This window comes from Dipodomys ordii, unplaced genomic scaffold (genome assembly GCF_000151885.1).
Source record: "Dipodomys ordii isolate 6190 unplaced genomic scaffold, Dord_2.0 Scaffold36, whole genome shotgun sequence".
Taxonomy (NCBI): domain Eukaryota; kingdom Metazoa; phylum Chordata; class Mammalia; order Rodentia; family Heteromyidae; genus Dipodomys; species Dipodomys ordii.
This window is the reverse complement of record NW_012267252.1, coordinates 3,164,252-3,179,979: the sequence shown is the minus strand read 5'-3', so window position 1 is coordinate 3,179,979 and position 15,728 is coordinate 3,164,252. Positions and strand designations below refer to the sequence as shown.

The 15,728-nt window shown below is 45.0% G+C and overlaps 1 protein-coding gene across 1 annotated transcript; it reads left to right on the top strand.

Annotated features, from left to right (window-relative positions):
- The first annotated feature begins 5,269 nt into the window (after window positions 1-5,269).
- Window positions 5,270-15,313, top strand: Slc25a28 (solute carrier family 25 (mitochondrial iron transporter), member 28). Its single transcript, XM_013017863.1, has 4 exons — window positions 5,270-5,692; window positions 12,088-12,316; window positions 13,082-13,138; window positions 14,463-15,313. The coding sequence occupies exons 1-4, from the start codon at window positions 5,402-5,404 to the stop codon at window positions 14,978-14,980; spliced, it is 1,095 nt and encodes a 364-aa protein (XP_012873317.1). The 5' UTR covers window positions 5,270-5,401; the 3' UTR covers window positions 14,981-15,313.
- Window positions 15,314-15,728: the final 415 nt, after the last annotated feature.

Here is a 15,728-nt window from a genome sequence, read left to right as displayed (position 1 = left end):
AAATTCTAGGCTTTTGTTTTATATTTTTTGAGACAGGATCACTCTATTAGTCCATGCCAGCCTGAAAGATGAATTTTCAGCCTCAGCCTTTCCTGTGCTGAGATTATAGACCTGGGCCTCCATGCATGGAATGTCTGGCCTTCCATATATTACTTTGCAATAAGTAGAATTATAAAGGTAAGTTAGTTTAAGGAGAGGGAGGAAAGAGTCGACTGGTAAAAGAAGGCAACAAATAAACACCATGCATTTTGGCACACCCAATTTCATAAAGGAAACATTAAACATAAAAGCTCAAGTAGAGAACAAGGGTGATATTGTACAAAATGAAATGTACTCACTACCTGACTTACATAATTGTAATCCCTCTGTACATCACCTTTATAATAACAATAGAAACAAAGAAAAACTCAGGTGGTGGGGCTGGGAAGATGGCTCAGTGGTAGAGCGCTTGCCTTGCATGCCTGAGACCCTGGGTTCGATTCCTCAGCACCACATAAGCAAAAAGAAAAAAGCTGGAAGTGGCGCTATGGCTCAAGTGATAGAGTGCTAGCCTTGAGCTGAAGAGCTGAAGGACAGCGCCCAGGCCCAGAGTTCAGGCCCTACGACCGGATCCCCCTGCCAAAAAAAAAAAAAAGAAAAGCTCAGGTGGTCAGAGCAACAATAGCGGTGGGTGACTTTAATATCCCATTCCCACTGATAGGTCAGACAAAAAAAAATCAACAAGGATACATCAGAATTGACACAAGATAAAGGGACTTAACAGCCACAGAATACATTATTTTCTCATCAGCCCACAGAGCTCCCTCCCAAACACATATTTTAGGATATAAAGCAACTCTCAACAAACACAAGAAAACTGAAAGAGCTTCCTATATTTTACCAGAGTGTAATGGTATGAAAATAGAAATCAATAACAAGAGAAACCACAGAAAATATCCTAATACATGAGGACTGAGCAATTCACTTTTGAATGCTTAAGTCAATCATTGAAGAAATGAGAGGAAAAATTTTAAATTCCTAGAAACAAAACAGACAGAAGTTCTCAACAAAATACAAACAAAATTCAACAACATGGTAAAAAGATCATCCAACCTTGATCAACTTGGTTTCATCCTAAGGATACAAGAATGATTCCATACATGCAAATCAAAACCCTAATACTGGGGTGGAGGAGAGGGGGAGCAGTACTAGGAAGAGGAGGGAGGGTGAATGAGAATGAGGATGAATATGGTTAAAGTAGTTTATTTGCTAAATGAAATGTGTTGAAATTGTTTTAAGAAGCAGGAGTGGGATAAGAGAGATAGATGAGTGAAGTTGATTGGGATACATTGTATACACGTGTGGAAATGTCACAGTGAAATGCTTGTACCACTAACATGCTAATGAAATAGTTGATAATATCATAATGTGGTACATAAACAAGATAAAGGGGAAAATTACATGAGCACAACATGCTGGTGGCTTATACCTGTAATCCTAGCTACTCAGGAGGCTAAGATCTGAGAGTCCCAGTTTAAAGCCACTCCAGGCAAACAAATCCGAGACTCATCTCCAGTTAACCAGGAAAATAAATTAAATGGAGGTGTGGCTAAGTGGTAGAGTTCCAGGTTTATTGTGGGTTTTTTGTTGTTTGGTTGGTTGTAGGGCTTGAACTCAGAGCCTGGGCACTGTCCCTGAGCTCTTTAGCTCAAGGCTTGCACTCTAACCACTTTAAGCTACAGCACCACTTCCGGTTTTCTGGTGTTAATTGAAGATAAAAATCTCATGGCCTTCCCTGCTAGGGCTGGCTTTGAACCGTGATCCTCAGATCTCAGCCTCCTGAGTAGCTAATATTACAGGCGTGAGCCACCAGCGCCCAACTGTGTTTGAAAATATTAATGAAACCTGTTGAAAAGTTGTTCCAAAAAGGATAATGTTCCTCCCTGGATATGGGAGACTGAGTGGGGATGGGTTTGATTGGAATATACTGTATGCATATATGGAAATATCACAAAAAATCCCTTTGTACAAATAAATGCTAATAAAGATTGAAAAAAATAAAAGAGAAGGCAATGAGGAAGTGAGCACTGGAAAATGCAGAAGTCCAGGTAAAAGAGTCAAGAATAAGCCTTTAACAAAAATGCAGTAACAAAATGGGAATAGGAGTTTGGGGAGAACAGGAATTTGGTAGAATATTTGCTAACATATACATGTCCTAGGTTTGCTCTTCAGCACTAAGAAACAAAATAACACCCCCAATCCTCAAATTCCTCCCCTCCCATCCCCCCTACACACAAAGGAAATGGACCTGAAGAACAGCCAGGAAAGACACAGATAATAGGGGATTCAAGATTTATGGTTTGAGGCCAAATATGCTACCATCATAAGGTTTTGGTTAATGATGTTGTTTTACTATTAATTTTCCTATCTCCCTAACCCTGTTGTTGTTTTGATAATGAGTCCACATTTATGAAGGAGCAGTATCACAAAACATTAAAAATACAACCAACCCAAATCTCCTCCTTGCTGATAGATTCTTTGTATGTCAAGGACAATAGACCATTACATTCTTTGATAACACTCCAGGAAATCAGTTTAATTATAGTCATTTTACTTAAGGGTATATCTAATCTTAATGATAAAAAGTTCATACAATGATTAAGGTCATATATGACGTGGGCCTGGAGTTCATGGATATTGTTAAGGAAAAAGGAGAGTTATTTTAAGATAGTGCCAAATTTGGTACTATAGCAACAAGATGACACCCTATACACAAGCAAAGGACAGTGACTAGATCAGGGATGCTAGGGGTGAGGCACTGTCCACTGACTTCTGTAATGGTAGACAAACATTTCCAAATGAAATAATTACAATAATAGTCATCATTTATTGAGTTTTATGAGTAGGTCTGAAAACATATTAAGCATTGAACATTTTCCCCCCTTGGAAGTACTAGAATTCAAGCTTAACACCTCCAGCATTACTTGTCCTGATTTTTTTTTTGGGGGGGGGGATAGGGGATAGTACTGGTATCTTGAATTCAGGGCCTGCACACTGTCCCTAAGACAACAAAAAGGCCCTAGCCCGGGCACACACACAGACACACACACACAGACACACACACACACAGACACACACACAGAGAGCACTGAATCTTTAGGAATGTTTCACTTTAGGGGCTGGGAAGGTGGCTCAGTGGTAGAGCACTTGCCTTGCATGCTCGAGGCCCTGGGTTCGATTCCTCAGCACCACATAAGAAAAAAAAAGCCGGAAGTGGCGCTGTGGCTCAAGTGGTAGAGCACTAGTCTTGAGCTGAAGAGCTGAGGGACAGTGCCCAGGCCCAGAGATCAGGCCCCACGACTGGACCCCCCCCCAAAAAAAGGAATGTTTCACTTTAACAGCTAGGGAAGTAGGAGATAAAAAATGTAGAACAAAATTGTGGTTCCTGAAAGATCGTATCACTAAATAAATGTGTAGACCGGGTGCGGGTGTCTCATAATCCTAGCTACTCAGAGGCTGAGATCTAAGGATCATGATTCCAGCCTGGGCAGGAAAAGTTCGTGAGACTCTTATCTCCACTTACCCCCTGCCCCACCCCCCCAAAGTTAACTGTAGAACTCAAGGAGCAAAAAATAAAAAAATCGCAGGTATGGATCGTTCCTGGAGCAACTGATTAGTAAATAAATGAGTATGCTAAGAGGACTGGGTTGTTTTTTCTGAGTTCTCTTTATTTCTCAAGGGAAAAGAGCTAGAGCAGAGAGACGCTTGAAAACTCGCTGTTAGAAGTTCCTAGCCTGAGGTTAATGGACCTCTACGGAGTCACCTTCAAGAACTCTGAAACTCAGAAGTTATGTGCAAAATTGTGTGTATGCGTGTATAAGGAGAATGGGGATGGTCTGCAGTTTTATTATTTTCCAAAAGGTCACAATCCAAAGTCCTTAACCACCTGATAGAGAGTACAGATAGAGGAAGAAAGAAGAAGAGGAAGGAAGGAGGTGGGAAGGGAGAGAGCCCTGAAAAAGGCGAAATCTCCACATCTAAGGAGACGCTATACACGGATGTTAAAGTTTACTGTTGCATCATCTCATTAAAACGGTTATTAAAAGCAGAACAGGAAACTGGACTGGGCAAGCCTGTGGAAACAAGCTCCGGCGAGGAAGCGGGGCAGGCGGGGTGGAAAGGATGCCTGGGGTCCTCAGCAGAGTCGGTCCTTGTTGAGTCGCTGCCGTGGCCTCGTTGCCAGGCCCGCCAGTACCGTTCCACCACTACTGATCGCAATGACATGGGCCTGTCCCAAAAGGCGATCATCCCAGGCGAGGACAAGATGCTAGTTTTTCACTCTGGATAAGCTGTACCTCCGAGCTTCCCCATCGTCACCACACACGTTCGGCTGCAACGGCGATGCTGTCGGGATCCACCTCTCCACCTGTCGCCACCTCTGAATCATCCCTTCCCCATTTCAGCATCTGCACTCCTGATGGGCGCCGAGCCCAGCAGAATTCATGGGTTCAACCATTGCGGGGCTCATCAGGCAACTTAAGGAGCGAAGCCCACTGCCGGGCTCGGGGGCCTGAGGCTTATCGGACCCCAGACCCGGCCGCACTCAACTCGGAGGCTGCGGTCCTCACGGAGGTAGAACTCCGCCCGCCAGTTGCAACAGCTTCCCAGACTCGCGGTGCCAGGGAGTCCTGTGCCCGGACGGCCCCGCCCCCGCCCCCGAGATCCCGCGGGAACACCGCGCTCGCGACCCGGGCCGCGCGTCCCGGAGCTGCGCGCCCGGGCACCGGGGGCTTGCACTGGAGCACGAGCTGTAACGGCACTCGAAGCGGTTTGATCTCGGAGGCCCGGCACCGCCCCCCTCCCAGGCGACCCACGCCGTAGGACTCAAAGCCCCACAGGCACCACGCTGGGGCCCAAGAGCCGGTCCCCGTGGTGCCCTGGCGCTTCTTTCCGTAGCCAATCAGAGACCGGTGTGGTACGGGCCAATGGTCACCGCCAAAGTATCTGGAGCGGTTCAGCCTATCCAAGTTAAGCCTGAAGTTTCTCCCGCCCCTGGAAAGTCAAAGGCGGGCTTAGCTTCCAAGTCCGCCAATCGATGGCCAATAAACAAGAAGCTCCCAAGATCAAAGGGGAAAGGGTGGGATCTAGGCGGCAGCAGCGCCTCCGAGCGGAAGAATGACAGGCGAGTTCGCGAATACCGCGGACATATTTCCTCTACCAGAGGAAAGGGGTGGGGCTAAGGCGGCGTCTGCACCAATGGCTGGCTTTGGGGGGCGTGTTCGCGGGGCCAAGCGGGAGCCAGAGGCCCCGGGCTCTCTGGGTTGCGCCTGAGGCGGACGCAACGGGGTTGGGGGGCGGCGGCGGTAGTGGCGGCGGCGGCGGCGGCGGCGGCGCGGCTGGGCGCCGTGGCTGGCCCGGGTGGATGGAATTGGAGGGGCGGAGTGCAGGCGGCGTGGCGGGGGGGCCGGCAGCTGGACCCGGGCGGAGCCCCGGGGAGTCGGCGCTGCTGGACGGGTGGCTGCAGCGGGGCGTGGGCCGGGGGGCCGGCGGCGGGGAAGCCGGGGCCTGCAGGCCCCCGGTACGACAAGATTCGGATTCTGGCCCGGACTATGAAGCGCTGCCGGCTGGAGCCACTGTCACCACGCACATGGTGGCAGGCGCCGTGGCCGGGATCCTGGAGCATTGCGTGATGTACCCGATCGACTGCGTCAAGGTGAGAACCTGCACCCGGCTCCGAACCCTATCTGGGGCTGACCTGACCTGGAGTCCTGTCTAGAGACAGGATCCCGGCTGAGAGCCGGAGCCGCCGGGTTCCTTCCTGGCTCCTACACGATTTGAACCGAAACTCCGTGCAAGCAAGGTACTGGCAGGGAGATGATCCCAGTCAGGAATCAGGACCTATTTCTTCTAACCGTCATTGAGATCTGAATCCGGACTCAGTATCAAAAATCTATTACCAAGAAAGCCTCGGAACCCGCAGGAATAGGGTAGGATGGGGGATTCACGAAGTACGGGTTAAGTGCTAAATTTTGGCGATGCCATCTGGCCTGAATCAGACTGTGAAGTGCATCCTATGGCTTGAGATGTTCGTCCGGTAGGTGCTTTTGGCAAGATACTTCCTGTGTCTTCTCTTAAAAATGACAGGGCAGGAACTGGGATCTCCCAGTTAGATAAAGATCATATTAAATCTTAATCCATGGATGATTGGAAGCCATTGAGCAGTCAGAAGTCAAGAGTATCAACTGGGAGTAATATGGGAAAGGTCATGTTCAGGAAAAGGTTTCAGTTTCTCTGTGAAACAAGCTGGATATTCCACTTTATTTCCTGAACATGAAAATCGAGCTTGAGATTAAGACTAAATGTTCTGGAGCACATTAGTGCACACACACACAATAGGAATGGAACTGACAGTATGTTTTCTGAGGGCACATGAAATTGTGAGATTTTTTTTTTCAGAGGGATAGAGGAACTTGTCTAGAAGGGAAGTGTGACAGAAAGTAGATGTGTGAAGAAAGTAGAACGCAATCAGCAGGATGACATGATTACTGAGAAAGTAAAACTTGATTGCGTCTACAACCAAGCAAGATGACTAATGGATACAGAAGTCAAGTCCTTCTGAAGAAAGCTAGGTGAAGATGAAAATAAATTGTTGGGTTAAAAACAATAGTTCTTTTCCATTAGTAAAGATATCAGCCACTCTAAAGGTGAGGTATAAATTGAGAGGGAAATAAACTCAAAAGGACTGGTATAAGACTATAATAAGGATTGGTGATTACTCATTATCAAATGATAATCCTGGTAGTTCTTCCTTGTGTGTGTGTTCTTAAATTAGGAAGATGTTATATTGAAAAGGATTATCAACTTGGGCATTGCAAAGTAGAGCCCCTCTGCTTGCCCCTGTCTCTAGCACTGTTTCACAATTTCATTAGTAAGGTGGATGAGGGAATGGGAAAAGTTCTTAGGAAGCTTTGTGAATGAGACACTTGACAGGAGAGTTTTATAACATTACAAAGTAACTCCTAACAAGGGCTATATGTACAGAAAATGTAATTAAGTGCTTTTAATTGAGGTGAACATTAGAAGAATTTGGATCTTAGAGTCCTTGTAACTGATGAAAGTGCTTGCTCTGTCTTCCCTGAAACAGTTCCCTTAAAAGAAATAATCGATGAAATGCATGTGAGAGAACTGTTAAATGTAAAATGAATGAATGTAAATAAAAAAAAAGATTTTGACACTTACATAATAGATTTTAGGTTGAATGACTGAGATAATGCTGTATATCCAAAAGTTCATATGGTCTAGCTGCAGAGTGACCTCACTCTACTTCCACTGTGAGTAGAATTTAGGGTTTAAGGGGCTATGTTTCAGGAAGAGCATCTGAAGGATTGACCAAATGGAAAACAGATCCAAGAAAGCAATGAAAATTACTTAACAGCTTGGAAAATACAGTAGGGTAAAGTGACTGGCTTAGAAATGTTACTACAACTTAACAGTTTAACTGTTGTACTGTTACATAATGGGAGGCTGCCCTCTTACTCCATTTATTTGCATTAAAAAAATGACAGGGCAGTTGCTGTAAGCACTTTATAATTCTCCTGTTAGAAATGCCTTCTAGCAAATCCTTAGAGAAAATCTTTGTCCTGTGACAAATACTAGTCAAATGGCAAATCTGATGCGAGATTCCAATGCTTGAGGATCCCAACTGAAGTCAGAGATAACATTTGGAAAGCCTAGAGACTGACTACTCCATAGGCCTGTGCGACCATTTAGGACGCACTTGTGAAAGAGGAGTTCTGGAAATTCCTCCTTTCGGTTTTTGTTTTTTTGTTTTTTTGCATAACCATGGCATTACTGGAATAAGTCACTTTTAGCCTTCCTATTCATTTTTTTTTAATGAGTCATACATTACAGTCCTGCCTGTGAACCCTATATTAAAGAAGTAATTGTTTGACTTGCAGGAAAAATGCTCAGGAGTCTTTGAAAATAACAAAGGGAATATTAGAAGAATCATTTCTAGTTACTAATGCTGAGATTTAAATAATGACAAGGGAGGATAGTATCAGTGTGCTTTAAATATTTTTGTGCGGTCATGAATATAAAACTCAAATCCTTTTCTTTAGATAGGGATTCCCCATCCACTCCTCCCCTGGCGGCTGTTCTTCCTTTACACAAATGCATGGCAGAGAGGAAAAGCAGCCCAGCTAGACCCTAAGACTGGACTAGAAGCAAGTATCGGTGTTAGAGCCTAAAGGGCAACCATGGTGTTTGCACAAGAAAGCTGACGTTGCCTTTTGGCATGCAGGCCTATGTATTCCCAGACACTTATCAGGGTCAAGTTGCCTTAAAATATCCTTGGGAGGGACCATGGGACGTCAATACAGCCTCAGTAGGCCATGGCTATCCAGTTATTTCCATGGTCATAATAGGAGGTTTGGGAACCCAGATAAATCTCAGTTTCCTTTTCTAGGCCTTAGAAACAAGCATCAGACTTTTATCTGTAGGGACAGGCTCTGTGACCCAAAGCAACCGGAACCCTTTACATAGTCAGCTGGCTAAGTACCCATCTGTACAAAGTGCTGTTTGTGATTCTGTGGTGGTGGCACAAGTATTGAGGGAAAAAACAGGAACAGGAGTCTCTAAACTCCCTCATGTAAATGGTTCTCTGTACACATTCACCAGTAAAAGGCAATGGAAGCCTTGGCTTATTTGATCTTGCATCTAATAATGATTGTTAAATATTCAGGTGCCAGTTCTTATGTGCAAGTTCTTTCAAAAGTTTCAATCCCTGAAACAGTTTCAGAAGGTAGATACCTTTCTGGTCATTTTATAGATGAAGACAGGAGGCTTGGACAGGAGTTAGGTAACTTGTCTGAAATCAGAGTTTTAAGTGCAGAGTCATGACTTGAATCTAGTCTGTGCGACTCACGAGCCATATAGCCTCCCCAAAGCAGATTTCAAGAGCCAAGCAAGGCCAAGAATTTCACAGTAAAGTTTGCTGGTGGATGTATGACCTTTAGATTAACAACTAGACATGTAATATAAGTCGTTAAGATCTACAGAGAAACTTTAGAAAAACAATGCAGAATTAAACCTGATTTATTCCTGGAATATGACCAATTAGTTGCATAAGCCTATTTGTGAACTGATTTAGATATGAGACAATGCTGCCATGATCTGTAAATTCTTGGACACGAACAAATGTATCTTTGAATCATTTTAATATAATAAAAAGCCTTGCCTATAATTGCCCACTTATGAATTATCCATGGTTTTTGCATGCCTTATTTGTTTAACGTCCCCCAGCAGCACTATGAACCAGCCATTCTTAGCTTCATTTTTAAAGCTTAACAGAGGTATAAGTGACACAACCCAAAACAACACATCTAGCAAAGCTGGCACTCCAACTCAGGCATTTTAACTTAAATGTGACTTGCCTTTTACCAAACCACTGACCTCATTTGTTTGATTTCTCTTCAAAGCCAATGTGTTTTGTTCATACTGAAGCTTTCATAATTTCTTAGAGTTTTCATCTTCCGGTAAAAGGTACATTTATTGGCCCACACATTTGGGCATCTATATTCACTTTTATATTTGGCACGGCTTATGCCTGGCTCCTCTCTGTAAGGGTGCATTTTTATTGAGTTGGAATTGCTGAATTAGATATAGATGTGTGTGCAAAATGTCCAGACTTACCCACAGTCCAGTTTTCTCTCGGAGGTGTAGCATTCCTGGATGCAGAGACTGGCCTTTCAGGACTGATTACCAAATACATGCCTTTGACTCCAGCAGAGCAAGGGGCCTTCTGAACATCCATCCTGCACAAGATCAGTTTCTAACACATTTTTGGAAACACATTTTTTTTTTGTCGGTCGTGGGGCTTGAACTCTGGGCCTGGGCGCTGTCCCTCAGCTCTTCAGCTCAAGGTGAGTGCTCTACCACTTGAGCTACAGGGCCACTTCCGGTTTTCTGGTGGTTTATTGGAGATAGGAGTCTCACGGTCTCTTCTTCCCCGTGCTGGCTTTGAACCGCGATCCTCAGATCTCAGCCTCCTGAGTAGCTAGGATTACAGGTGTGAGCCACCAGCGCCCGGCTGGAAACACATTGTTAAGTAATATGTATTTGTGATAGAATGTCCAATAATTTATATGCTAAGCATGCAGTTTTGATTCCTAGCAGACAGAAGAAAGTAACTAAAGAATAATGTGGATTGCTTGAGGGTAACCTAGGATTTGTTAATCTGGTTAATTTTTTTTTTCTCATGCTCTTAAAAAAAATGCTCTTGGATTCTACTTGGCCAACTTGAATCAGAGGGTTCAAGTTTTTAAATCCAAACTAAATCCAACGATTAGAAATGAATTAGGCGTTTAAACTGTGATTATCAGTCGCCCCCTATTGGGCTCACCGGTGGCTGCACTTTTTTTTTTTTTTTTCCCTGAACTGCTGCAGAGATGGCTATATGACAAAAGATTCATTCAGCAAACAAACCTTAAATGCCTTCTGTGTGCCAGGCATTAGATAATGATTTTTTTTTGGTGCCAGTCCTGCTTGAACTTAGGACTGAGTGATATCCCTGAGCTGTTTGCTCAAGTCTAATTTCTACTACTAGAGCTGTGGCTCCATTTCTGGCTTTTTCATAGTTTAATGGAGATAAGAGTCTCACAGACTTCCCAGCTATGGCTGGCTTGAGATCTCAGATATCAGCCTCCTGAGTAGCCAGTATTACAGGTGTGAGCTACCAGCGCCTGACTTTGATTTTAAATTGTTAGTTTCCAAACTACTTTTGATTTTGACATAGAAGAGACATGCTCAGGTAAGTTCTGATTTGAGGAAGCGTTTGAAGTGAAAGCCCCCAAAACTCAATAAAACTTTGTCCATGAACACGATACAAGTGTCTACCATGTACTTTATTTTTTCCCTAATCTTTAACTCTTCAAGAGATTCCAAAAATTGTGTTTCACAGAGACTGATTTTATTTGCTGATGCCAATGTTGAGATCCAGTGAATTTAAGATCTCTGAAAAGCCTCTCAGTCAGGAAATTACATCAGCATTAAGAGTGCTAATTATGTCAAGATTCCAACTTACAGATCAGACTGCTAATGCCAAATAGTTTGAAAGAAAGCTGAATAGTTTGAAGATAGCTCAAAAGATGAGCTACCTTCTCATTAGTCAGTGTAATGTGTGGTTGGGAAGCAGGGCCAGGAGCAGTGTTTAGAAATAAAGCACCAAGGACATTGTAGGCAGTAAATGCTCACATTTTAAATCTATCTGCAAAACTCTTAGCTTAAGTTTTTAATTTAATTTTTTATTATTATAAAGGTGATATGCAAACGGGGTTACAGTTAAATGAGTCAGATAAACAGTATTTGTGTGTGTGTGTGTGTTGGTTATGGGGCTTGAACTCAGGGCTTGGGCGCTGACCCTGAGCTCTTTTGCTCAAGGCTAGTGTACATTTCTTTTTGGACAATGTAACTCCTTTCCTTGCTCTCTCCCAGTTTTTCCCTCCCATCCCCACCTACAAGTTGTATAGTTCATTTTTAGCATAGTCTCAATGAGTACCACTGCTGTTAGTCTGAGTTTATTAAAGTAGAAAAGCATCTTGTGAATCACAGACTTGATTGGGGCAATGGATAATTTTGAACTTTCAGAATATTCACAAGTGGCAGTGTTCTCAGAGGGAATAGTAAAGAAAGTCCAAGATTAGAACCAAGAATTGATGGCTGGACACTGGTGGCTCAGACCTGTAATCCTAGCTACTCAGGAGGTTAAGATCTGTGGATTGCAGTTCAAAGCCAGCCAAAGCAGGAAAGTCCAACACACACACACACACACACACGAAGTGGAGCTTTGGTTCAAGTTATAGAGCACTAGGCCTTAAGCAGAAGAAGCTCAGAGTTAGTGGCCAGGACCAGGACCAGCACAAAAAAAACAAAGAACCCCAAGATTTGGAAAGGTAGGCCATAGATTTGGGATGAAGGAAAGCTAGATGCCAGGTGTTATTTCCACAGATGAGTGTGGTTGCGTGTTTTCCCAGTGTCCACAGCTTGAGTGCTGAGGTGGATAAGAAATTGTCAGCACTGACCTTGTACTTCTCCTTGCTGTAATTTCAGACCCGGATGCAGAGTCTACAGCCTGACCCCGCTGCCCGCTATCGCAATGTGTTGGAGGCCCTCTGGAGGATTATAAGAACCGAGGGCCTATGGAGGCCCATGCGGGGGCTGAATGTTACAGCAACAGGCGCAGGGCCTGCCCACGCCCTCTATTTTGCCTGCTACGAAAAGTTAAAAAAGACATTGAGTGATGTAATCCACCCAGGGGGCAATAGCCATATTGCCAATGGTATTAAGCCTTCCTGTGCTGGTTCCCCCACTTTCCCAACTCTTTGGCCTTTGCTGCTGTCAGTGCTTCCCAGTCTCAGCATGGTTTGGCGCTGCAGCTTTGGGCTGGGGTAGGCCAGATTATAGGCGAGGGACTTCCAAACCTGATGTTCTCAGACAACGGGCCGCTTCAACCCCACCCCTCTTTTGGGGCACCTCAACAAAGGGGCACAGTATCCTCCCTTACCTTCCAGCTTGACTTTTTCCTCTCATCTCCCTGGCATCAACTTCAAATGCCTGGTAATGCGGAGGGAAGGACCGGATGGACAAGTGTTAGGATTTGGAGTGGGTTTGGCAGAATGGGGGCAGTAGGACGGAAGGCAGGTTCTGTGGTGGAAATCTGAACCACCAGGTTCTCCCGAATTGGAGGCCATTGCTGCCATCCTCTGTCAGCAGTGTGCCAACTTTCTATGGGGCTGAAGCTGCATTGTTAGAACCATCTGTGCTACTAAAATCTGGGCCGTTCTCTGCCTCTTTGGGGCCTTCCCATCAGATGCAGAATACATGTACAGTGAAGGCCTTACTGAATTGGTGGGAACAAGTATCTCCCTTTCTTGGAGCAGGAATTTAGTAGCAGTTGGGTTCCCTTCCTTTGGACCGGCTTTTAACATTTCCCTTTCCTCACTGGGGCTTACTGTGGCATCACAGCCACTCCCCTTTACTCAGGACCTTCAGGAAGTGCTCACCCACCTGGCCTTACATGTGGCAGTTATTTTCTCATTTGCAGGTGCAGCTGGGTGTGTGGCCACATTACTTCATGATGCAGCCATGAATCCAGCGGAAGGTAATGATTCCTTACCCTACCTTCTTGGCAGTGGCATCTGCATGTCTGGGCTATTTAATTTCTGGCTTGCAGGGTGGGGAGAAAAAGCCAGAGCTTATCAGTCAGTGGAAATCCTCCTGTGTTATTTTATTTTACCAGTAGAGGGTGCTCCCTTCTTATTTTCAGCACTTGGGGGAGAACTCCTTGTTTAGGACCCATTCATTCTTCTGGATATGATTCATCTTAGTTTCTTCTCTAAAAAAAGATAGTCCTAATGGCCTGTTTCTGGGCCTTCCTAGAAGATTTGATCTCCTAAAAGTTTGTCAGATGATTTCATTTTTCTTCAAAGAAAATGGATTTTTTTTTTCTGGTCGTGGGGCTTGAACTCAGCCTGGATGCTGTCACCTCAAGGCTAGTGCTCTGCCACTTGAGCCACAGCACCACTTCCGGTTTTCTGGTAGTTTATTGGAGATAAGAGTCTCAGGGGACTTTCTTTCCCAGGCTTTGAACCATGATCCTCCAATCTCAGCCCCCAAGTAGCTAGGATTACAGGAATGAGCCACCGTTGCCCAGCAGAAGATGGATTTTGACTGTTAAAAAGTATTCTCTTACTAGAATGGAGATCATTGAGATAAAACTAAATGATCACATTGTAGAGTTCAATCCTTGCATTGCTGCCTGGGTGTTGACTTTTCACTTGAAGAAATAATTCTCTGAGAATGAAATTTCCACTGTGAGAATGAAGGGCTGGTCTAGTTGTCACGTTCCTTAGGTCTGGACAGTTCTGTGGGGCAGAAAGAGCCCAAGAAAAGCTGGAGATCCCCAGAACTCACAAGTTCCACTTGAAGGAGTATGAGACATTTGGAAACTGAAGCCAAACCCTTTGATTAAGAATCTTGTATTTGTTTTGGGAGAATCACCATCCTCGTAGTTGAAGTTAGATGTTCCTCCTTGTACCTGAGGACTGGGATTGTTAGGGCTCTGTGTTATTACATTCACTGCCACTCAGTCATCTGTTGTTGGGAGTTGGGAAAGGGTAAGGCAGTTATAACAGATAGGTATTCATTTCAAGGAAATCCCCCCTGAGTCATAGGTGTTCACTAGCTAATTTTAATGAAATCCTGTTGGGAGTTGGGGCTATTATTATTATTACTCTTTTTTGCCTACCCATTCCCCTGAAGAAAGGGAAACATGACCTTCCCAAAGTAATAGGCAGCTCATTCATACTTTTTTTTCTCTCTCCATTCCATTGGCTGATCTGCTGATTGGGACCCTGAATCTGGACACTCTTGGTTACCGGCTGGTTGCCGTCACCATTTCTCTCCATGTTGGTAACACTCCCAAGTGATCAAGCAAAGGATGCAGATGTACAACTCACCATACCACCGAGTGACAGACTGTGTACGGGCAGTGTGGCAAAATGAAGGGGCCGGGGCCTTTTACCGCAGCTACACAACGCAGCTAACCATGAATGTTCCCTTCCAAGCCATTCACTTCATGACCTATGAATTCCTGCAGGAGCACTTTAACCCTCAGAGACGGTACAACCCCAGCTCCCACGTTCTCTCCGGAGCCTGTGCAGGAGCTGTAGCTGCTGCTGCCACAACCCCACTGGACGTTTGCAAAACACTGCTCAACACCCAGGAATCCCTGGCTTTGAACTCAAACATTACAGGACATATTACAGGCATGGCTACTGCCTTCAGGACGGTCTATCAAGTAGGCGGGGTGACTGCCTACTTCCGAGGGGTACAGGCTAGAGTAATTTACCAGATCCCCTCCACAGCCATTGCATGGTCTGTGTATGAGTTCTTCAAATATGTAATCACTAAACGGCAAGAAGAGTGGAGGGCAGGCAAGTGAACGAGTGCTGAATGAAGCCAGGGCCAGACAGCACACCTGTGACCTGCCCCCACGAGCCACGCTCTGTCTCCTGGCATGCTTCAGCCTTGAGTGGAATTGGAAGGAAGGTAGAGAGCTCTCCCTAGGCTCTTGGTATGTTGGCTAACACGAGTTCCTGCCAACCTCCGTTGCTGCCACCGCCTTTCCTTCCAGGCCCTGAGCAAGGGCAGCAGAGCACACCACGGCACCTCTGACAACCTCTCCATTCTGGGCCTGATGACCTGCTCTAGACTGTTATAGAGGAATAAGCAGCACATTTCCCTGGTTCCTAATAAAAGGCCTTTAAATTAAATGACTCTGTGGGGCTTGTCTTGCCACTGGGGAAGTGATGGACTATTGGGCTGTTCGTGACTTAGCTTAAAGCAGAAATCAGAAGACTAAATGGAAGGTTTATTGAGTGTGTCTAGTTTGGTTTTCTGCTGACCTTTCATGATGACTTAAGTCTAGGGCTCTGTTCCCGATGACAGTAGTAGGCTTCAAGGATTCTCCCCAACACCTGGCGTACTGGACCTTTGCCAGTGGTACCTCTGCCAGTGGATCCCACTGGCACCATTTCCTCCAGCAGTGGCAAATAGAGATGAGTAGGCGTTTCTGCTCTAATTCTCGGTTCTGCCTGTGAAGTGACAGTTTACACGTGATACTGTGTTTTCTAACATAGTTCCAGAATTACTCAGTGTTTGCCATAAGTCCTGAAGATAGTGTGATAAGT

Excerpts from the sequence above, each read along its gene's own strand:
- Slc25a28 (XM_013017863.1), top strand. The coding sequence starts at position 5,402 with ATGGAATTGGAGGGGCGGAGTGCAGGCGGCGTGGCGGGGGGGCCGGCA. Across the intron at positions 5,693-12,087 it reads ACCCGATCGACTGCGTCAAG|ACCCGGATGCAGAGTCTACA; the intron begins GTGAGAACCTGC and ends CTGTAATTTCAG. Across the intron at positions 12,317-13,081 it reads CAATAGCCATATTGCCAATG|GTGCAGCTGGGTGTGTGGCC; the intron begins GTATTAAGCCTT and ends TCTCATTTGCAG.